General features: G+C 37.6%; 3 protein-coding genes across 9 annotated transcripts; 1 reads left to right on the forward strand and 2 right to left on the reverse strand.

Annotated features, from left to right (window-relative positions):
- Positions 1–305: 305 nt before the first annotated feature.
- LOC113710857 (uncharacterized) lies at positions 306–10,417 on the reverse strand. 6 transcript variants are annotated; one of them, XM_072067654.1, is made up of 21 exons: positions 10,093–10,417; positions 9,890–10,005; positions 8,135–9,656; positions 7,967–8,038; positions 7,801–7,863; positions 7,303–7,635; positions 7,107–7,187; positions 6,687–6,956; positions 5,976–6,422; positions 5,824–5,886; positions 5,135–5,203; positions 4,702–4,971; positions 4,540–4,617; positions 3,572–4,210; positions 2,970–3,329; positions 2,793–2,873; positions 2,534–2,713; positions 2,304–2,447; positions 1,978–2,226; positions 930–1,475; positions 306–855 (listed from the first exon to the last, which is right to left on the reverse strand). In XM_072067654.1, the coding sequence occupies exons 2-21, from the start codon at positions 10,001–10,003 to the stop codon at positions 569–571; spliced, it is 5,868 nt and encodes a 1,955-aa protein (XP_071923755.1). In that variant the 5' UTR covers positions 10,004–10,005; positions 10,093–10,417; the 3' UTR covers positions 306–568. The 6 variants fall into 6 exon arrangements, with proteins under 6 accessions (XP_071923755.1, XP_071923753.1, XP_071923751.1 ...); XM_072067652.1 differs by having other exon boundaries at positions 4,540–4,971; positions 6,036–6,422; XM_072067650.1 differs by having other exon boundaries at positions 4,540–4,971; positions 5,824–5,844.
- Positions 10,418–12,907: 2,490 nt separating this feature from the next.
- On the reverse strand, positions 12,908–16,536 carry LOC113711844 (uncharacterized). Its single transcript, XM_027235073.2, has 2 exons — positions 13,935–16,536; positions 12,908–13,400 (listed from the first exon to the last, which is right to left on the reverse strand). The coding sequence occupies exons 1-2, from the start codon at positions 16,534–16,536 to the stop codon at positions 13,033–13,035; spliced, it is 2,970 nt and encodes a 989-aa protein (XP_027090874.2). The 3' UTR covers positions 12,908–13,032.
- Positions 16,537–17,715: 1,179 nt separating this feature from the next.
- Positions 17,716–21,702, forward strand: LOC113711048 (5-formyltetrahydrofolate cyclo-ligase-like protein COG0212). 2 transcript variants are annotated; one of them, XM_072067933.1, is made up of 6 exons: positions 17,716–18,224; positions 18,456–18,546; positions 19,087–19,313; positions 20,141–20,216; positions 20,848–20,973; positions 21,257–21,702. In XM_072067933.1, the coding sequence occupies exons 1-6, from the start codon at positions 17,796–17,798 to the stop codon at positions 21,403–21,405; spliced, it is 1,098 nt and encodes a 365-aa protein (XP_071924034.1). In that variant the 5' UTR covers positions 17,716–17,795; the 3' UTR covers positions 21,406–21,702. The 2 variants fall into 2 exon arrangements, with proteins under 2 accessions (XP_071924034.1, XP_027089989.1); XM_027234188.2 differs by having other exon boundaries at positions 17,719–18,200.
- The last annotated feature ends 333 nt before the right edge of the window (positions 21,703–22,035 follow it).

Here is a 22,035-nt window from a genome sequence, read left to right on the forward strand (position 1 = left end):
TTAATCTTCTGTTGCTTTCAAACTTCATAGCTTTTGAATCTTTTATTTCACATCAGTTGCTGGGACTTGGATGATTTGGTTTCATGGATGGTTGGTAGTTTATTATACACTCGTTTTTAATGCCTGGATGATCACAGAAGAAGCTAAAAGCGAATTAAGAAAATTTTCTAAAGTTGGTAAATGCTTTAGAACCAGAGGTGACAACCGATTTGTGCAATGTTCAGACACTAAAAGCAACACTAGCCCGAGTTTTCACCATTAGCTGTGAAACAACAATATTATCTAAGCTTCAAACACCAAGCACAGGGCAAGAAAAATTATCATTCTGATATTATCGGTCAGTGATCACAATTTTTCTCAGTAAACAACTAAAAAAACTTGTTCAGTTCTTTTCCCACCATTGACAACGTCTGATTTACAAAACAAGACCATTTTTAACTCAGGAAAACAAGAAAAAAAAGTACAATATTACATCACTCACGTGCATATCCAGGAACTACTTGCATGAGATATGCATCCATTCACTGGGATCACTTGCTGTATCAGCACAGAAGAACAGAGACCCCTTCTATTTATGCAGAAGATCCTTAAGGGCTGGCCTCTTTGCTGCTGGTCTCACTGTTGTCCAAGTACCAACTTTTTCTAATTTGGAATTTGGTGCATTCTCCTTCATATCCACTGCTGTTTGCAGCTTGTTTGGTGTTCCATGTATTAGAATGGTTCTCCTATTCTTCCCTTTGAAAGTAGACATGAATGGCTTGGAAGGTGATTTGATGCTCTCATCTGCTGCTGAATCTGAGTTTTTATTTGAACTGGAGTGTGTCTCTGAATGCATTGCTATAGTATCTTCAAGAACTACAGATACAAACAAAAAAAGCCATCATTCAAATTAGCTCCTACATCATTTTATGATTTACTATGCTGCTTACCTCCTCCAGCATCTTCAAGATATTGATGGTTTGATTCTTCCCTTGCTTCACCATCTTTTTGTTCTTCAGCAGGCACAATTACATTTTTTATATCAGCAGTACCAGTCTTTTCCACATTTTTTGCCTCTGGCTCAACCAAATTTGCGAGTTCTGCAACAGCTGCTAAGGCATCAATAATCAAGTTTTTCTCGGGGCTATTGATCATTGAAGGAACATTTTCTGTAGACTCTGAATTGATATAGTCTATCATGGTATCATCATCACACTCCTTAGACAACTCATGACTCTTGGAGATGAAAGATTCAGAAGCAAAAGAATCCTGAATAACTAACTCTCCAACTTTATCTTCAGCATCATGGCCTAGCGTGGTAACTTCTTCACCAACAAAAGTAGCTTCAGAAGTTTCTATTTCAACTTTAACATCCTTGCTTTGGTCAAATGAAAAGCTCTGATCCCCTTTGCTCTCTTGTGGATGTATATTCATTTCTAAACTGCTGAAAGTAGGAACTTCAGTGCCAGACTCAGCATGCTTATCATTTTGATTATCTGGAAATTAAATCAAGATTAATCAGTAAAATCTTTTCAATGACGAGTCATTTTAACTCAACAAAGGATGGAACGAGGATAATTTTTCAGATAAAATACCATAAATTTCTTGTCTATATACAGATACACTCGAGCAACTATAAGCTAACTATCTTCTAGTTCCCATTCTTCAAAACAAAAGTTTAAATATTAAGGTTCACATAATTTAAAAAGGATCTGAAAGATTGCTGAAGGGTTTCCATGATCTAAAATTTCTTGTCCATATACAGATACACTCGAGCAACTATAAGCTAACTATCTTCTAGTTCCCATTCTTCAAAACAAAAGTTTAAATATTAAGGTTCACATAATATAAAAAGGATCTGAAAGATTGCTGAAGGGTTTCCATGATCTAAAATCCTTCATAATGATTCTAATATAAGCAGGCAACTTCAGAATACATTTCTCAATAACATTTCCACTCTGTAGTCATTAGGAAAAGAACGAATATTTAGAATGTTACCTTCCAAAAACTTAGCAGAGGTTTCGCTTGTATTACTCTTCCCTACTTCATTTTCCTTCTGAATTTCAGAATCACCAATCTTCTGATCATCATGTTGCGCTGGAGTGCTATTAGAAAGCACCAAATTATCCTTGAATTCAGAAGCAAACTCAGACACGGATTTAGCATAAGCTCCATCATCCCTCTCCTGAAGACATAAAACCTTGTGACTGGTTTCTGAGTTACCAAACAGCATTTTAAGTTCATCTCCTGCGCAAGACATAAAAATACATTAACAAGTGAACAATAAAAGAAATAAACCCCATAAAACTTACTGTATAGCTAACCATGCCAGCTATTGCTGAAATTGCATCCATCGGGGTTCCCTTCAGCAGCAGTAGGGAAGATATTCTGCTGATTTGTTCTCTGAGTTTCATAATCTACAGCTGTTTCAGAATCCACAAGCTCTTCATAACTGGAAATATCTTTTTCTTCACAAATAGGTAAAGAACTTTAGGGCATAAGAAAGTCACTAAGATGAAGCTTGCTAAATGAATGAAAAAAGAGAAATGCTAACCTTGTTCTTCCCTACCATGCACCACGTCATGTTGACCAGAGCATCCATCCCTTCCTGAGCTACTAATCTTTTTCAAAGACAAAAAATCATGTTTCACTTCCTCTTCAGAACTCAGATTATTTTTCTCTTCCTCAGTGGTTGAGAGACTGACAGGCTCATCAGTCAATTCAAGTTTTTGACCTGTCGCATTAAGAATAGCAGATCATTAAACAAATTCTAATGGTCATCAAGTCCTAGCAGAAAGGACTGAAGGACTGACCATGTTCATTTTTGTTGCAGCTTTTTGAAGGAGTCTGGGCACTGTGTGAGGGGCAACTATCAAGTGTAACAGTAGTGGCTACTGCAAGAATTAATAGTGTGAATTAAAAACAACCATCAAAAGTACCTCTTGAAACACAGGAATCAGAAGAACAACAGCTATTCTAAAAATGCTAACCTTCTGGGGCAGTATCAAGGGAGTGAACACTTTCAGGTTCATTTGTAGCCTCCAGGTTAAATGGCCCACTCTCTTCTCCAGTGCTGCTTTCTAGCATCTCTCCTCCTGTATCAGCCTCAAAACAAAGTACATAATTTCCATTGGCTCCCATGCTTTCTGTCACTAATCCTAGTTCAACATCTGTCTTTGATCCTAATTCAACATTTAATGCATCAATGACCCCATCCAAACTTCCATCCATGCTTTTATCACATCCTTCTGAATTATAGTCCTTACTAGTCGAAGCCATTTGTATCATGTGATATGCTTCAATGGGATCACTTTCCTCATTTGTTTCCCCTTCGCCACAAGCTATATCTCCTGAATCACATGAACATTGACTTGTATCACTGTTCTTTAATCTAATGTTACAGCTTCTTGAATGAGAATCTTCTTTAGTACAACTTAGCCAATTTTTCTTGTACACTTTCCAGATTGATTTCAGGTTAAGCAATAAACAAATATTACCAGTCAGGTGCAGCAGAGCCAAAAGACAAAACAATGAGATGCATCCTCCATGCATAAGGCACTATTGAAAGCAAGTAAATGAGTTCAATACATACGCTGACATTCTGAGAAGAAACTTGAATTTGAAAGAGTTTTGTTCAATGAATTGCATTTCCTTGCACTGAGCTCAATTCCTTTATTTCTTTCTTCAGTGTTGTTGGTGGCTACAGAAGGTGGAGATAAATGAACTTTCTCCACAGTATCTTCAGTGATGGGGACACCTTGATCCTGGATGAAGCTAAACGTACTTCTTGTGGAGGAATTGAACTGAGCATGCAGCAGACAATCAAAGGAAGTATCTGGATTCCTAGAATGTCCAATCTCTTCAAATTTAGCTACTTCTTCACTATTCTGCCCATCTTCTAATGCTGTGTATGGTTCAGCAACAAAGTGCGAATTGGCTGTCCCATCAATAGCTTCAGCACAAGAGACAGCTTGATCCTTTATGAAGCTAAACTTACTTCTTGCAGAGGAATCAAATTCAGCATGCTGCAGAGAATCACTGGGGGCAACATCTTGATCCTTCAATAGTCCACCCTCTTCAAGTTTAGCTACTTCTGCACTATTCTGCCCATCTGCTAGCGCTGTGTATGCTTCAACTGCAAAATCTCCATCCACACCTTTCCTTTGCTGATTTGGTGATTGAGTCCGTACTTCTGACTGTTTCTCCGAGCCCACTTTTTCAGTAAATGCCCCTGTGTTATTGCAGAAAATTTTAGAGATTGCTAAGTAAAGTGATAACCAGATAGAACTACATTTTTAGTATATTTTCTAAAATGATTTGTCAATTTCCTTGCAACAATAGCTCAGTTACAGATTCAAGAAATAAATATTATCATCTATTTTGAAAAAGATATGAGAAGGTCTGATATTGCTTTGTTATCTGGTAAAGGAGAACTTTTGCTGTCATAACCAAAGTATGAGTCTTATCTTAAGTCTAATCAGAAGCTGTTGCATTATTAAGTTATTCAGCATCAACTAGAGCTAAACATCACAATTGGGTAAGAATTCCTCCTGCGATTACCTAGGAATTCAAAGTTGAATTTGGCTTTAGGCAATTCCACTCTGTTAGTATCAAAAATGCTTTCACCAAACTTGCACTCTGTTTCAATAGCGGTGGTAGATATTAGAGTCGAAGCTAAAGCTTTTTCATGCAAATGGGAAGGCACAACAAAAGTTTCGCCACCATGAACATTTTCCTCCTGTAGTATCTTATCGATGCTGCTTCTGGAAGCATCACGAAGCGAATCCTGACACTCATCAGAGGTGTCACAGCAATCCTTTGACTGCCCATCTCCATCAGATTTACCATATTCACGAGATATCAGCTCATGATGGGTAAAATATGTGCCTAGTTGAAAATGGTAATGAACCTCATGACTATTCCTTTCCCCACAAGATGATTCCTCCTTCTGCTTCAATGCTTCCCCAGAGTTCATTAACCTTGTATTTTCACCTGCATGATTACAAAATAATTCTCAACCACAACAATGTAATAGCTTATTAAAAGAGAACCTCTTCTTTTATTAAAAAACCTTGCAATGATAAACTGGCACAAGCAGATCAATAAGCATACATTAAAAGATGGTAGTTACATGATAGGGGATCAAGGGTCTAACCTTGATGATTTTCATCTTTATTCTTAGAAGTAGCCTGTACGTCTACTGACATACAATCATCAACTATTCCTGTTATGCAAACAGCAAGGCATATTTCTAAGCAAAGCCAAGATGCAAAACATCCATCTAAAATAACTCTCAAATGAAAAGGAGAATGAGGAAAAACAGATACAGACAAACACGTATCTGTTCTCACATTCAAAAATAGAAAGGAGATTGCAATGATTTTCAAGTGCAATATAATTAATCTTTTCCAGGTTAATTGCCACATTCCACTGTAACTTTCAGGCAGACCTTCTGTGGCAGCCTCACATCCAGATTCTAAATTTTCTGTGTTCCAGTTCTGCCACTGATTCTATTTGATTATTTAACACATCAATTACCCCATTCAAACTTCCATCAAGGTTTATGTTGCATCTTTAGAAATCGTCATGCTCGGTAGTTGGAGACATTTTTATCCTGTATGTTTCTTTCATGTGAACACTTTTTTCTTTCCTTTCCACTTCACCGATAGCTCCATTTTCTGAGTTACATTAAAGAATCTTAGATGGGTGAGTTTCATTCAATGCTACAATTCTGCATGTGGTTCTCTTTCGAGAAACATCATGTCATATTCTTTATAAAACTTGAACTTGAAGCTGAGTAATCCACAAAAAAAAAAGGCTAACAACAAAAAAAAAAGTTCTGACCTTGATTTTGTGCATTATCATCTGCCAAAATAGAGTTCTCATTTTTAGTGTTAGCACTGGCAGCTGCACCAGAGGCAAAAGTGCTAGTTATAAAAAAAAATAACCATGCTAACAAACTAAGGAATGCCAGCAAAACAACGAATGCTACATACATTGATGTCTTAATATGGAACTGGAATTTGCAATAGTAGCGGTCACTGAATGATGTTTACTTGCACTTAGCTTTATTTCTGTATGTTTTCCTCCATTGGGGATTGGGGTACCTTCACCATGTAAGGATAAAATTACCCCTTGTGCATCAGATATGACAACAGACTCTTCATCATTAGTGGCGCCTTGCTCTGGTAAAATGCACAACTTATTTCGTGCAACTGATTCCAACTCATTAGACTGGCAACTGTCATGGATGGCATCAGCTTTATGTTTTAAATGTCCAACCTCTTCATAGTCACTCAATTCTACAAGATTATCTCCATCTTCAATTAACTTAGCCTCAACGCCCCTCCCTTGTTCAATTGGTGATTGTGCCCTTGGCTCTAATTGTGTCTCCAAATCCGCTGCATCTAGTGATTCCCCTGCAACTTTGCAGTTGAGGCCATCTGTAACAAAGATTAAACCAACAAACTATCAGCTATCAGATCCACCATTTTAGTTCCTGTATGATTTGAGCATGACTCATCCATTCTGGCAATATCTGCTTTCAAATATCTGGAACTAGATTGAATAAAATGCCAGGAGGTCTCTGACCTTGAATACGAAGCCGGGTCTTCTTATACCAGAGTTTTATGAAGTCTAAACAAAATATGTTTCCCTATGCCTGATTAACAAAGTATCATAGAATAAGAAGACCTATAATTGCTTACCTTGCAACTCCAAAATATTGGATTTGTGAAGCTCCACTCTTATAGAAACAAAGTTGCTTTGGGTAAACTCTATCAATGATTCAACAGCGTTGGCTGATATTGGAGTGACCGCTGAAACAATTCGATGCATTTCAAGAGGCTGATGAGTATCTTCACCGCTATCAACATTTCCATCCTGCACCTCTCTTGTTGTACTTAACCTCAATGCATCAGATGAACTAGGATGCCAATATTCCTCCAAAATGCCACGCTTGAAATTGGAATGGCCATCTTCCACAGATTTAGCATACACAAAAAATTTCTTCATTACATAAATGGTGTTCAAAAGTTCTTAGGTAGGGCATCTAGTTCACAATAGTACATTACAAAAGGAACACCTTATGTTGATAGTTTCTTGACAGCATGGACCAAAGTACTAACCTTGCTCATTTTGAACAGCATTATCCAAAGGATTGACAGCAGTATCCAAGGTACAACAATTGAGTGTATCTATGGTTGCAACTGCATGTAAAAGCCAGTAACTGGATGAAGAAGCATCATATCCCATGGGGAAAATTTGCCTTCAGAAGTGGATACTAGGGAAACACAATCATAACCGTCAATGTCATTTTCTCACCTTTACAAACAGCAACAGGAAGGGACTTTTCATGATCTCCAAAATAACTCTCTTCCAAGTTGAGCTGGCCACTTTCGTGTGCAATGCTTTCATGCATCTGTTGTTCTTTGGAGTGGTCACAAAGAGAGGTGGAATATGTTTCTGGAATTATGCTCTCTGACATTCCTACAAGTTCATTAACATCATGAATGACACCATTCAAACTGACATCCGAGCATATACGTTGCCCTGTCAATCTGTTATTTTTATCTATCTGTGCTGTTTTACTCATATATAACACTTCCTCAGAGTCATTTCCCCATTTGCTACTCTCGTCAGTACATGTTTCACCTCCTGCATGCCAGAAACAGAATCACATAAGTATTACTTTTGTTCATGATTAGACTACATGATATGTTAGTCTATATGAGCAGAGCAGCTTTTTCTTTAGGTTGTTACCCTATAGGACTTTGCTTATGTTAGATTAGTTGTCAACAGATAAACTATATGCAGCCTGACCTTGCTTTTGTACATCATTATCATCTGACAGAGGGTGCACACTTTTGCCATTAGTGCCAGGAACTGCTTCAGATTTCCCATGAAAAACTGCTTGTTATTTCATTGAGTTGAAGTATTCAAATTCAACATTCTAAACAAATGAAGCAAAAGATTATTACTGTCTAACCTTTCTTTTCTACCCTGTTATCTGTAAAAGGAGAATCAGCATTAACAAATGTACCAGAAACTGAACCTGAGTCTGGACAGAAGAAATTCTGTTAAAAAGCTTCAACAGACAAAACCAATAGTTACAAATAAAAGAGTACAAATAAAGGAAAATAAACAATTCCCCTACCCTCTCCAATGAAGTTTGGCTCAGAAGTATCTGCACCATTTAAGTCAGAAACATATCCTGTCAAATCTACTACAACATTAAAATTATCGATTACAGTATCTTTCACAATTTCAGGGATCATAAGCTCAGCTTCAGGAGCCAAAAGATCCTCAGTTATCAAGATTTCTTCAGTGAAAGAATCTTCAAACTTTCCTCTTGTTTTCTTTGATTTGCCCTTCTGTTTTTGAGCAACTTTTCCTCTTACAGTTGTTGCTGCAACTCTCTCAATTTTTTCAGTATTTCGTGTAGATCGTCTAAGAGGCCTTTCAACGGAGTTACCATCAACCTTAACAGCTTGTTCTTGAAGAAAAGCATCCCTTCTTCGCTTTTTACTTTCTTCTTTACCTTTAGCATTGGCTACTTTGTCAGTTTGCTCCCTAGTGTATATAACTTCAGGTTTAGCAGCATTTCTTTTAGACCTCCTTAGATTCTCGTCAAATGGATAACTTTCCTTCATCATTCCAGAAACACTGTCAACCTCAGAAACTTCCTTTACCTCAACAGCTACAATGCTTCTCAATCTTCTTTGTACAGCCTTTTCAATTTTTCTCACATCCTCCTTTACCAGTTTGTGGCATTCCATCTTGGCAACATGTCTCCTTGACCTCCGCAACACCTTTTCAGCTTGAATGGCCTCAGGTTCTTCCTCGGTTGCTTTAGTTCTAACAATATCCTTCCTACGCATGTCCTTCACCTGTCTTTCTGGTTTCCTAGAACCCTTCTCCACATCCTCATATGCCCTCATTTCGTTATCTTTTAGCTCTATATTCCTCAAAGATCTCTTTCTCACCAGTAAGTCCTCTTCATTCTGCTGAGACCCCTTCTCCACTAGGGCAATTTTCTTCTTCTCCACATCGACGACTCTATTCCTCAAACATCTCTTCCCTACCACTACATGCTCTTCGTTACTAAAATCAACTAAAGGTGCATTATCAGCAGCAGCAGAAGGCAATTCACCCTTCAAAGCATCAGCTTTCATCCCCTTTTTACCTCCCTTGCTCTCAACCTCGCAATCCTCCATGAATTTAACCTTTCTAGACCTTGTAACCCTTCCAGCACCTTCATCCATCGGAGCATCGCTACTCATACCTACAACACCACTGGCAGACGGTAATTTATCCTTCAAAACATTATCTTCTACCCCCATTTTCCCTCCCTTTCTCTTTACATAGCTGCCTTCTATCACTTTCCCCCTTCTAGATCTTCTGCCCCTTCCAACTCCCTCATCCACCAAAATAACAGGACTATCATTTTCCACAACCTCACCACCCTTACTGTGATTCATAGCAGATTTTCGCCTTCCTCGACCCCTTGTCTCCATACACTTAACTGCTGACTTCTCAAACTCAATCATCTCATTTTGTGGACTAAACCTAACTTTTTTGGCTGGCCTATTTTCAAAATCAGATTCATTTTCGCTCACATTTTCTTCTAAACCCTTCAAACACGACCTTCGCCCTCGAGTTAAGGGCTGTTGATTGCCCTGCGCATATATATATTTGATTAATTTCCGAAGTCAAAAACAATGAACCAACACCATTTCCCACAAAAAAAAATAAAAAGCTAAACCATTTCCTACTCAATGGGTACATTTCTTTTTCAACAATCAGTTAAATCTTTTGCACTGCACATCACCAGACAGACATTTCAGACAACAAAAAGATAAACTTTTTCCTACTATTATGCCAAAAAAAAAATGAAAATGAAAAGGGTTACCCTTAAAAGGGCAGTAAGTTTGGTGGCCATCTCCAAATTGGTTAAATTTGCAGGAATTTTGTGCTTCTTGCATAATTCTTGCAGTTCCCTTCTTTTCAAGTTGTGAAAATCCATCCCTGCAAGACCACGCAACAAGAAAAACCAGTAATCAACGATAAAATATTTGCAAGAAAATCACAAATGACATTTTCAGTAAGCTATACCTGACAAAACTTCACATCCAGTTCTCGGGTTACGGATAAAAATACATACTTTCTTGATGCAGGAAGAAAATTGAATAGTTTTTTGGGTGTTTGTAGTTTAAATAGGCAGGGGAACGTTTGAAATTTGAACCAAACGGGCAGCGTTCGCTTTTTAAATTTTTCATGGGAAGTTTTTTTAACTTCGCGGATGCGGAAACGTGCGTACTCGGCACTCTCAAGCCCGATGTTGACACATTTCCCAAAGACTCGCAGATGGGTCGAGTGAAGTTGAACCCTGAAACGGCGCGTGGGTTTGGAGAAGTGAAATTGGATAATAAAGATAGTCCTTTGAGCGGATGATCACGTGAGAGAATGTGAGGAGCTTATGGGGAAAAAGAAACTAAAGTTTAATTAGTTTTTTAATTCTTGTCAGCTTTATTCAATTACTACAACTAATAAATCAGCTGATCTTGAGTTATTGGCCCTATTACAATATGAATTACTGTTTTCAACTAAATACAATAGTAGAATTAATTTCTTTGCTTTATTGGTGGGATTTAGTTATAGGGTATGGGCGATTCCAAAGGTATTGGAAACATATACAGAAACTGTTCATTTATGTGCGCCTGATTCTTGGAAGAAGAAGAAAATCCAAAACTTGCAAAGGCATACCATTCACTGAAGCTTCAATGCGCTACATATATTCAACAAACTTTTCTCTGCTATGTACAGAAAATTAAAGATTACATCAAGACCTTCAACATTGTCATGAAGATTCACCCTAAAATCGCGGCCTAATTCCAGGGCATCTCAAGATCTTCAGCATTTATACCTGCATTCTTCTTGTAGAGAAGATGTATAGACGATAGGTTACTGCAGCTTCAAGCCTTGAAACTATCATTTGCAAAAGGTCCAGCACGAGTGAGTTTTACAATTCCAGCAAAAGAAGTCGCATCAAAAGGAACTTTCAACCAGATTATTGAACTCCTTTTTTAACTGAAAAAATGCCAGAAGCTCCCTCAAGAGAAGCTCCCTCAAGCCTCTCCCCAAAGCCCTGCTCTAAGCAGCACTAACACATTAACAAGAAAAATTGGTGCCATTGTAGAAAAACTTCGCGAAAGCAAATGCTGTCACTGCCACTCAGTTGACAAGAGAAAGGTAAGTAAGATAGGAAATCATACCAAAGTTGGACAGTTAGCCAACATCAAGCTATATACTTAGTGCACATCTACCACATAAATCAACCATATTATTGTTTTCTCGACTCCAGATGAAAGACACTAGTAAACAACAACAATATGTTATCATACATGAAGAATGTGAGATCAAGCTGATGGAGGCAGAGCAAATGCTTTTTGACATTAGTAGCCATAAAAATTCACACTAAACTACCTGACAACAATTGGTACTGCACATTTTTACAACCTCTGCCGAAAGATTTAACAATAGCTTCTACCCATCACATGTCGATAAACCTGGTCTACATAGTGAAGCTAAAACCAGGCCTACATTGCACAGCAACTCAATAGACCATCACCAGTCTCTTACTGGAAGAACGAGAGTAATATATGCAAAACATCTTTCAAGGTTTAACAGATGGTTCAAATAACTAAGATACATATAAAAGAATGGCATTGTAGCAAGCGGAAGGTATGCAGAAAAATAAGCCTCATAAGATCTACCCAAATTGTAGCATTACACCTACAGCATATTAGACGATTCATGAGCATTCATCGCACAGATTTTCCTGAAAAGCAAAGTCTGCGGAAATTGACACGAAAATCATACTTGTAGACCTATATATTAGCAATAATTATTTTTTCTTCTGTCTTCAATGGTGTCCAATGATAAGGTGTCCAATGATAAGGGTGAGGCAGTTAATTAACATCCAGCCCAGTGAAGATTCAAGCCTGCAAAATCATTTCTTGAATACAAATTTACTTCAGAAATCTTGAAACAATAGTCAAAACATCCAATCGCAGTAAAAAAAAAAAAACACGAGCACACACAGAGAGACCCACAAAAATGAGAAAATAGTGCAAAAAAATACAAAAACGAGTCAGAAATCTCGTGTGGAAAGTGCCGCTCACTGCACCACAAGCAATATGGTGCTGCGTTTGCACATTTTAGAGATTATCATCATCCATTTCCTTTGCATATCTTAATTTTTCAACAACCAGAAAAAAAAGGAATTTGTCCCAAATAAGTATTGCCCATTTTTTGCCATATACTGAGGGAAACCAAAGATTAATTGCTAAATCAGAGCAGGTTATAGGAGAAATCAAGAGGATCTGCAAGAGGGTTTCGCAGGATATCCTTTGAGAGGAAAAGGGTTCTCTTCATTCGGATCGCGGGAGGGGTTTAATAGGAGAAGATCTTCATCAGAGTTGTGGCGTGGCGGCTATAGAGGCAATGTGATCAGAGGAAAACGTATAAACCCTTCTTTTCAATTTGGATAAATTGCAGTTACCCCCTCTAAATTTTGACTAATTGGAGATACTTCCTGTATTTTTATGTGGTGTTTTATCATGTTTTACTTTGAGCCTTCTTGTGATTGATTGATCCTGTATATCCTTCCATTACAAAAGAAATTGCAAAAGATCTACTAGTTTTATGAAGTAATTGGTGCTTGATGATGCCTTTAGTTTTTTTTTATGGTATTTTTGTTGGGATTAGTGGCGTAATCTTGGTTTGTCAAATTCATTAAAAACTCTGACGTAACATCTAAACTTGTTAGTAATAAAAAAAATGAAGCTATTGCCAGAAAAATTTAAGTACTAATATAATGGAATGTCAAGAAAGAAGGTTGGTGCAAAATATCAATGTAATTCAACCAAATTGCTATTCCTCTTTTTCGGATAATCCCAATTACCAGAACCAGCAGGAAATGCAGGACAAACATAAGATTTTCCCCATGTCTCCCCATATGGTGTTGATACAAGTTATAAAATGCACAAGTACTCAGGAATATAACAGTTCACTTAGTGTAACAAGGGACAGGCTCTTGGAAGCTGATTTTTTTCTTGATATGTGTCCAGAAACTTGTTGCATCGTCGGCCGAAACTGGGGACTTGTATGAACACATGCAATTGCTAGTTTTGCAGCTAGTACCACATCTTCAGCCTCTTGTAGGGTAGGTGGAGGAATTCTTTTGTCCAAGACGTCTTTCAGCATTATGTCAAGAGATTTTGGCTTTGGCATTGATGATGGTGTTGATAGTAAAATGGAAATTAGGTCGCTTGGATGCTTCCCCACAATCACTTCAAGGGCTAGAACTCCAAAACTATATACATCACATTTCTCAGTGACTTCCATTGTGTAAGCAAGTTCTACAAATTACCAAGGAAAAGCGGAAAAAAAAAAAGACATTAAATAAAGAGGAGAAAGATAAACAAACTTAAACGATATGCTAAATGGGTGCAAATCAAATCGACTTTGGGCTGAAAATAAATATATACAACTTAGCTACGTTATACATTCATGTTAAGAGCGCCGACTGATTTTTCGATGTCTCCTATGCCAAATCTATACAAATTGCATTAACTTTTGAGTTGTGAACTTATCTTTTTGTTGCCTATTAATTGTGTAGGTTACCAATAATTCTTCAATAGTTTTAGCTAAGGTGTGGACTGATGAAGAGTATAGTTTTAGCTAAGGTGTGGACTGATGAAGAGTAAGCTTATAGAAAGAATAATGAAATGGCCAACTTGATTATCAAGCACTATTGTGGACTCAGAACCTTGTCAGAAAGTTTGGATCGAAATTAATAGTCATGAACTGTTGTAGCACTTCTTTAGGGTTCAATCCAGACAGAAATAAAAAACTGATAAGTTTGAGGTGATTGAGCAGTACAATGAACTTACCTGGAGCTGCATAACCATAGGTTCCAGCAAATGTTGTCCAATTAGATGAGTGAGGTTTCAAGAACCTTGCACAGCCAAAATCAGAGATGTGAGCCACGTTTTCAGAGTCTAACAACACATTCTTGCTTGATATGTCTCGATGGATTATGGGAGGTGAGCGGTCATGATGCATATAGAACAGTGCATTTGCTACATCTGTAAGAATTCTAATCCTTGTGATCCATTTCAAATTCATAGCCTTTTCATCGTTACTGAGTCTGTCTAATAGGCTTCCTCCTTCCAAGAATTCGTACACCAAGAATGAATGCAGTGCATGTGAACAGAATCCATAAAGCTTCACAATATTGCGATGCCTTATTTCCGTTAATGCAAGTATTTCATTCCTAAAACCTTCTGGACTGCTCAATCCAATATTTTCTTGTGTATGGAGCTTTTTCACGGCAACAATTTGACCATTTGGCATTTCAGCCCCGAAAACACTTGCATTTCCTCCTACTCCAATACAGTAGTGGGCACTGAAGTCCTCTGTTGCTTTGACGATGTCTTTATACACCATCTTTCCATCAAAGCTCCATATTGCAAACGGATCTTTATTTCGGTCACAGCCGGACTCAGTTCTTGCTTTACTGCTCTTACGTGTTAGTGCAACAAAAAGAAGCAAAACACAGAAAAGCATGGTTCCCAGCGTCGGAAATACAATCAACATTGTCTTTGCTTTGCTGCTGCTTTTGTTGACCTGATTACTTCCTGATCGAGGGCAAGCTTTCAAGCCAGCAACATCGCCACACAAATCTTTGTTATTCCTCAAGGCATCAAATGGGGCTTTCCGAAATGCTGCAATGTTGGGAAGAGGACCCTCCAATTGGTTGTACGATATATTAACCAAAACCAAGCTCAAACATTGGCTAAAGCTTGAAGGTACCGAACCTGACAGCTCATTATGTGAGAAATTCATTATCTGAAAGCTCTTTAGTTCTCCCAACTGCTGTGGTAGCTCACCAATCAGCATGTTGTGGCTGAGATCGAGAGTTTCCAGAGAATTCATTTCTCCAATCTGGAAAGGAATTTTTCCATTAAGTGCATTTTGGCTCAGGTTCGAGTCCAATAGCTCTTTGCACTCTCCTATTTCTGGGGGAATTGGACCACTAAGGTTATTCTCGGCCAAATTAAGATGTAGAAGTTTAGACAACTTGCCAATTGTTGATGGAATATCCCCTGAAAGTTTGTTGTTATTCAACCTTAGGTCCAACAGTGAAATGAACTTGACAAAAATTTGGGGTATTCTCCCAGTTAATCGATTTGAGGAGAGATCTAGCACTTCCAATTGAGATGCCCCTCCTATCTCATCTGGTATCTTCCCTGAAAGATTGTTGTTGGAGGCCTTGAAGCCAGTCAAGTTCCGACAATGACCCCATGTTACAGACAGTTCCCCATAGAAACTATTATCACTCAAGTCAATGTAATTTAAATTCGAATACATGCCAAAATTTTGTGATATGTTTTCAGAAAATTCGTTGCTTCTAAGATCAATTCTGTATAACCTAGTACAATTTTTCAGGCTACTCAGGATTTTGCCTGTAAACTTATTGTCGTAAAGGCTCAAGTATTCCAATCGTCCCAAATTGCCAATGGAGCTGGGAATATTACCCTCTAGATTGTTAGCACCTAATTCAAGATCAAGCATGGAGTGTAGCTTGCCAATTTCTTCAGGTATGAGTCCTGATAATTGGTTTACACGAAGAATTAGGTCAATTAAGTTGCTCAAATTCCCTATAGATGCTGGGATTTGACCAGTTAGATGGTTGTCGGCCAACTCAAGATCCCAAAGAGACCTTACCATGCCAACTTCACCAGGGATTGGACCAGATAATTGATTGCTGTAGAGATACAAATACTGGAGATTTGTCAGGTTTGAAAAAATGGTGGAAGGAATACATCCTGAAAGCCCATTATTAGGCAGGGCAAGAAAGTGGAGATGAGTGAGGTTTCCAATGAAGCTGGGAATGATTCCTGTGATATAGTTGAATCCCAAGTCAAATGTAACAAGCTTCCTTAGTAATCCAATTTGTTGGGGAATCGAACCTGTGATGTTATTATGGTCCAGGCTGAAATCCCAAACATTTGTTAGTAATCCTATTTCTGGTGGAATCGGTCCTAAAAGGAAGTTGAGAGCCAGATCAAGATAGTAGAGCTTAGAAAGGTTACCGATATTTGAGGGAATGGTGCCGTATAAAGAGTTATTAGACATGTCAAGGTAAACTACATGGTTCAAGGATGAGAAATCAAGATCATGCAATCTACCTCTTAAACCAAAATCACTGAGCTCAACATAGCCAACTCTTCCAGCCTTATTGCAGCGAATGCCGATCCAAGTATTACAAGGGTTGCTTCCATTCGAATCCCAGCTTGAGAGGAGTGATTGGCTGTTTACATCAAGGCTGGCTTTCCACTTCAGCAAAGCAACAACTTCATTTTCATGGGCAACTTCTCTTGCTGTTGCATTTGGTCTTAGAGTGGTGAAATGCAAAGGTGCAAGTTTTGGAAAGAATGGGGTTAAAAGTAGGCCTAGAAACATAAATTGGGAGCAGAAATGCTTATCCATTCAGGACTTTGGTATACTTCAGAATTCAGATCCTCATAAAACAAGCAACTTAAGGCTTCCAGTTATCAGTTGAACTACTCTAAAATGGTATTTATAGATACTTAAACAACGTCAAACAAGTGATTGGAGCACTGTACTATTTCCTTTTCTAGAAATGGTTAGTCTCAGTGTGTAATCAAGACTTCATTTCATGTACTTTTAGGCCGCTCAATGGACAGTGTGTTTATTGAAGCCCTTTTTGGGGTACACTGCTTTTTATCTCAAATAGTTTTGCCTTTGTTATTATAGGTCAAAGAGCTATAACTGCACCAACATTGGGTAAATCGCGAATTTTTCAAAAGACAACATCAGAACAGATAGAATTGTAGTAGTAACAAATTAAGGGCCTTAGAAAGGCACCCGTGAATCATGATTCCACTTCCAATTAGTGCAGCCGCCACGTTCAATTTACCAAAAAACTAGTGCACTGCAATTATCCTTTGCCCCTCGCCTGTCTTGATATTGTCTGTTGGAGGAAACTTCCAAGCATGCAGTTTTGCTTTCAACCTTAGACCAATGATCATTGTGCATTAACTTCATTCATTTTTGTTCATGATTAGGCAGCTTGATAATAGACGGCAATGGTGTGTATTGGTCTTTAAATTGAACATTGTGTTGGCTGGTAGAGTAATATACAGTAGAGTTTAAGCTTCAACCTGTTCCTCGTTCTGTTTTCATCAACTCATGTGTTATTGAAGTATCAACAAATGAGTACTTCACATTACAATCCAGTTTGTTCGTCTCAAGCACACTAGACTTTCTGATTCAAGACGCTAACAACTTTTGTTAGGTTCATGAAGTTTTGGTTCGATCGTAAAACGAGTTTTCTCTTATAAGATTTGAAATCTCTCTTAAAATTGTTGACTAACGTTAATTTGATTTTGACTGTTGAAAATTTTGAAGTTTTAATCTTTGGTTCGATCGTAAAACGAGTTTTCTCTTATAAGATTTGAAATCTCTCTTAAAATTGTTGACTAACGTTAATTTGATTTTGACCGTTGAAAATTTTAAGAAACCAAATTTGTTCTGATGGGAATATTATAGACCAATTTAATACGTAGGCCAAACATTTGGGACCAAAAATTGCATTTCTGACTTAAATAAATTACCAGGAATAGGATAGCGCATTACAACAACCAAAAAAAAAGAAAAAGAAAACAAAGTGAAAGAAAATCCTACCAAGTCAGCTTCCTAAATTATTTTCTAGACTCCTTCAATCAATGGGAGCATACGTGCTCCAAATTTCTTCTTTACTTCCATTCATCCCCACACACGCCCTTATTTCCAGACAGTTGCTCCCCTTCTCGCTCCCAGAAAATCGCCATTTCTCAATCAAACTGGAGTCCCATAACAGTAAAATAACACACTCAGCTCGGAAAAACGACGTCGGGTTCGACACCGCAGCATATGAGGCTGACCGTCTTAGCCGTGACGCCGAAGCCCGAAAAGCCATGGCTGAAACCTCCCAGAAAGAAACTCAAGATGAATCCGACCCGAAAGCTTGGAAATGGGTGATCCGAAATCGGGTCTGGGATTCAATGGAGGCCCAAAACATAGCCCAGTTCCCTAGACCCGTCCATCATCGGATACCCAACTTCGTTGGAGCCAACATTGCTGCTAATAAAGTAGAAGCTTCTACTCATGTGCTAGTAAAGCTGACATTTTTATTTTTCCTTTTATTTATTTTTTGCGCAATTTGTATTAATTGATTAATGTAAATATATTCGTTGATTATTTTTAGCAATAATGGGAAAAGGGTTGCTGCTAAAAGAGTAAATTTTTGGATTTTTATTTTTTGCTCCTTTTTTTTGGGGGTTGATGATGAAGGATTTATTATTTTATTTGGTTCTAAGAATAATTTGGAAATGGGATTATGGCAGTTAAGTGAATTGGAGGAGTTTAAAATGGCAAAATGCGTGAAAGTGAATCCAGATACACCTCAGAAGCAAGTCAGGTTTCTCACTCTTAATGGTTAGTTTTATCATTTTTAGTGTTTACTCGATAATGGTATTTATCTGGAGCAAATTTCTTGTTTAATTTAGTATGGGTTCCAGTGCTCACTTTTTTAATTAAGTACCCAAGACTATTCTTGAAATGCATTGCATTATATTCATCTATGTATATGATTTCTTGTTTGGGACAAATAAAAGTTTAATGAACTATGTATACCTCAAAGAAATATACTGCAGCTGAAGTTATTTCTTTAACTAACTTCAAAAGCTTTTTTTTTGCTAAATATCCTCGGATTAACCTGAAGCCTGAAACGCAAGAAAGATGCTGTTTTCCTTGTCGAGTTGATTTTCAGCTGAATCTCAAGTTTTTGAAAAATTTTAATTCCAGAGTGGTCAAAATTCAGTCTAGCACTCGACTAAAATTTGTACTAGAGCTTGGCTAGACTCCGTAGATTTTGCATGCATATGTGTTGAGTGTCATGAAAAACCAGAATAGAATCAATAACTGTTGGAAGTAATTTCGCCAATTTTTTTTTTCAAACAAACATTTGCATCTCAGCTGGAAAGAAGCTGCTGACTCCTCAGCCCCGTCTAAGGACTGGTTTTTTCTCCATACTTGAATCTCAAATGTTAAGCTCTAGCACCATCAAAGAGGCATGCACTTCGGTTGGTGTTGCCAAATATGGAAGGGCTATCGGATTGGACAAGAAGATTAAGGTGGATCTAATTGTAATTGGCTCTGTTGCTGTTGACCCAAAAACAGGTGCACGCCTTGGCAAGGGTGAGGTATAAGAATTTGATAGTTTGACTGTCGTTGTTTATGTTGCTAAGCAAAGTCTGGGTTAGAGGGCCGACCTTGAGAAGATTGAACTCTACAAAGTATCAATAGTATATCGCCTGCAAGAGTGTAGAACCTGTATAATTAGTTATGCTGCTCTTTTAAGTTAATTTGAAGATAATTTGGTAAACTAATTCTTTTACTTAGCAAAATAAACTTATTCCTACTTTTAAAGAGATTATGCATCTCAAAATTTTCGAGGGTTTAGCTCCTGCTTTCTATCATGAAGTCTTATAGTAGTAGTAATAGCTTGTCAGGACCGAATCAGTGATTGGCTGTATGATGACATAATCGTTGGTTCAGGCATCAAATTAGATACATGTTTTGATTTTCTGTATTGTAGTAAATTATGGTTGTAGTTTAATTGATTTGCGTGGCTTCTCGTACAGAGTCCGATATTATCATTTTTTATTGCGGTTGCCTTTTTTGAATTGTTTTTGTTTGGGTCCCATCACTGAACTTATTGTGTTGCTTGGTGTTAATTTGTCTAAGTTTATGCTCTTACTTCACACAAAGAAACACTTGTAAATTCTATCATTTTGGGACATCTGCCCAGTTTAGTGGTCATTCTCTAAGCACATGAAACTTTTGGACATAATTGGCACTGATAGATACTGGGAAATCCTGAGATTTCATAGGCAACATGATGAAACTCGGGAAACCTGAGATTCCATAATTGGCAACATGATTGTGATTTCTCGAAGTATTTTCTTAAAACTTCAGTGTTTTTATGCAAGGACAAAGGTGATGTTTCTAAGCAAGGATTTTGGTGCAGGGTTTTGCTGAACTTGAATATGGTATGCTGCGTTACATGGGAGCAATTGATGACTCAACTCCAATTGTTACATCTGGTAACCATCCTCCTATCCCTACTACAAACATCCATTTTCTTTATCAGGAAGTTCACAAGTCACAACTCACTGCTTGCGATAAATTTTCTTCTGTGATGCAAACCACATTACAAAATTGGCTTATAAACATAGATTTTTGAGTGTGAACTTGATGTACCGCCATTTATTCTTTCAGGGCTCATGGGTTTACCACATGCAATTGCAGTTATTGCTTCTAATCATTTTACATGCACATTTTTCTTAGACCTCCTAGTGTAGAATCTTGTTCATTGGGCTCCTGGAGCTCTCTCTCTCTCTCTCTCTCTCTCTCTCTCTCTCACATAGTGTGGAGGCAGTGCCTAGTGCATTTGATTGTACCTCTGTCTGACCCTTGTTTTATTTGTTTATTTATTTATTGTTTTATTTGATTTCTCTTGTCTCGTCAGGAAAGAGAATTCTAATTATATATGCCACTTAAATCTTTTTTGAAGATCAAGTTGTTGAGATTGAGTTATCATGACAAATAATCAATCAATTGGACAATTGTCGCTATTTGTGTTTTGTGTGAGGATATAATCGTTGCTTTACTTTGTACTGCAATTTGAATAATTTTTTCTGTTTGATACTATGTTGATGAATGGACCAATTGCAGTCCATGATGAACAACTTGTAGATGATATTCCAGTTGAGAAGCTGTTAATTCATGATGTGCCAGTTGACATCATATGCACACCAACGAAAATCATATGCACCAATACTCCCATCCCAAAGCCTCAAGGTTAGTGGACCATGTACTAACGACTTTCTGTCTAATATGATTATGGTTCTTCCATGGCAATTATATCATAGCAAGTAAATTCATGAACCAATATGAAGTGTGGAGTGGAGCGGGATTGCTTGAACTAATATGTGGAAAACCTTTGTGTTTGTATGGAAAGGAAACAGAGAGTTTTTTGTGATTATATTGCAAAGACACAGTTGACAAATATTGGCACAAGTCTTAAAGTAATCTTATTCGTTGCACAGAATGGTTTTTAACAAATTTTTATGGGTGCCTCTAGGGATTTACTGGGACAAACTATCTCCTGAAAAGCTTGGTCAGATCAAAATACTTAGGGAGCTGAAGAGCAGAATTGAGCGAGAAACTGGACAGAAGCTTCCCTGTGGCCCTTCAGAGAAGCTACCGCCAACAGCTCAACGTAGATGCTGATTCATTTAGCCACTGAGTGCTGTATCTATCCATTTCTTCAGAGTAGATCCCAAAGTGCAGCTAGTTGGTTGCTTATCTTCGAGGTCCATGCAAATTGTATCTATTCGTTTTATTAAGTTGTGATCAAGCCCTATTTTCTGGCTGAAAAAAGAAAGACTTTCAACTTGCCATGTATATTTACTAATAACTGAGAAAGGTTGTAACTTGTAATTACTGTGTTGACCTAAATGTGATACTGAAATGAATGACATCTGAAAAGTGAGTAGAAGCTCTATTGGTTTGTGTTTGCGTAAAGAAGCTTGGGAGCATAGTGTAAGTTCGCACTTTAGAATGGCTTTGTTAATAATGAAACCTCAAAGCATATCTCCATTTTCCGATCTGTGATGCAGACTCATTAAAGTTGTCTTAGAGGATTAATGGTACTTTTGAAACTCTTAATTATTTTCCCTTGTAGTCCACAGAAGATTTTGGACGCAACAATAGGATAAAAAATGAACTAGCCGTACAATACTTGTTTGTAGATTTCTATTTTTCCTTATTTTTTCTTTTGCATAGAGTTGCCTGTACAATACACATAAGTCAGCGGCTGAAGGAGAAAATATTTAATCGATTGAAAATTTTCTATTTTTC

Source organism: Coffea arabica, chromosome 10e (assembly GCF_036785885.1).
Source record: "Coffea arabica cultivar ET-39 chromosome 10e, Coffea Arabica ET-39 HiFi, whole genome shotgun sequence".
NCBI classification, from domain to species: domain Eukaryota; kingdom Viridiplantae; phylum Streptophyta; class Magnoliopsida; order Gentianales; family Rubiaceae; genus Coffea; species Coffea arabica.

Coding starts and splice junctions, on each gene's coding strand:
- LOC113711048 (XM_072067933.1), top strand. CDS start 17,796: ATGGGAGCATACGTGCTCCAAATTTCTTCTTTACTTCCATTCATCCCC. Junction 18,225..18,455: donor AAGCTTCTACTCATGTGCTA/GTAAAGCTGACA, acceptor GGATTATGGCAG/TTAAGTGAATTGGAGGAGTT. Junction 18,547..19,086: donor CAGGTTTCTCACTCTTAATG/GTTAGTTTTATC, acceptor TTTGCATCTCAG/CTGGAAAGAAGCTGCTGACT.
- LOC113711844 (XM_027235073.2), bottom strand. CDS start 16,536: ATGGATAAGCATTTCTGCTCCCAATTTATGTTTCTAGGCCTACTTTTA. Junction 13,401..13,934: donor CTATGGTTATGCAGCTCCAG/GTAAGTTCATTG, acceptor GGTAATTTGTAG/AACTTGCTTACACAATGGAA.
- LOC113710857 (XM_072067649.1), bottom strand. CDS start 10,003: ATGGATTTTCACAACTTGAAAAGAAGGGAACTGCAAGAATTATGCAAG. Junction 4,211..4,539: donor ATTCAACTTTGAATTCCTAG/GTAATCGCAGGA, acceptor GCAATAACACAG/GGGCATTTACTGAAAAAGTG. Junction 3,330..3,571: donor TTTCTTCTCAGAATGTCAGC/GTATGTATTGAA, acceptor CATGTGATTCAG/GAGATATAGCTTGTGGCGAA.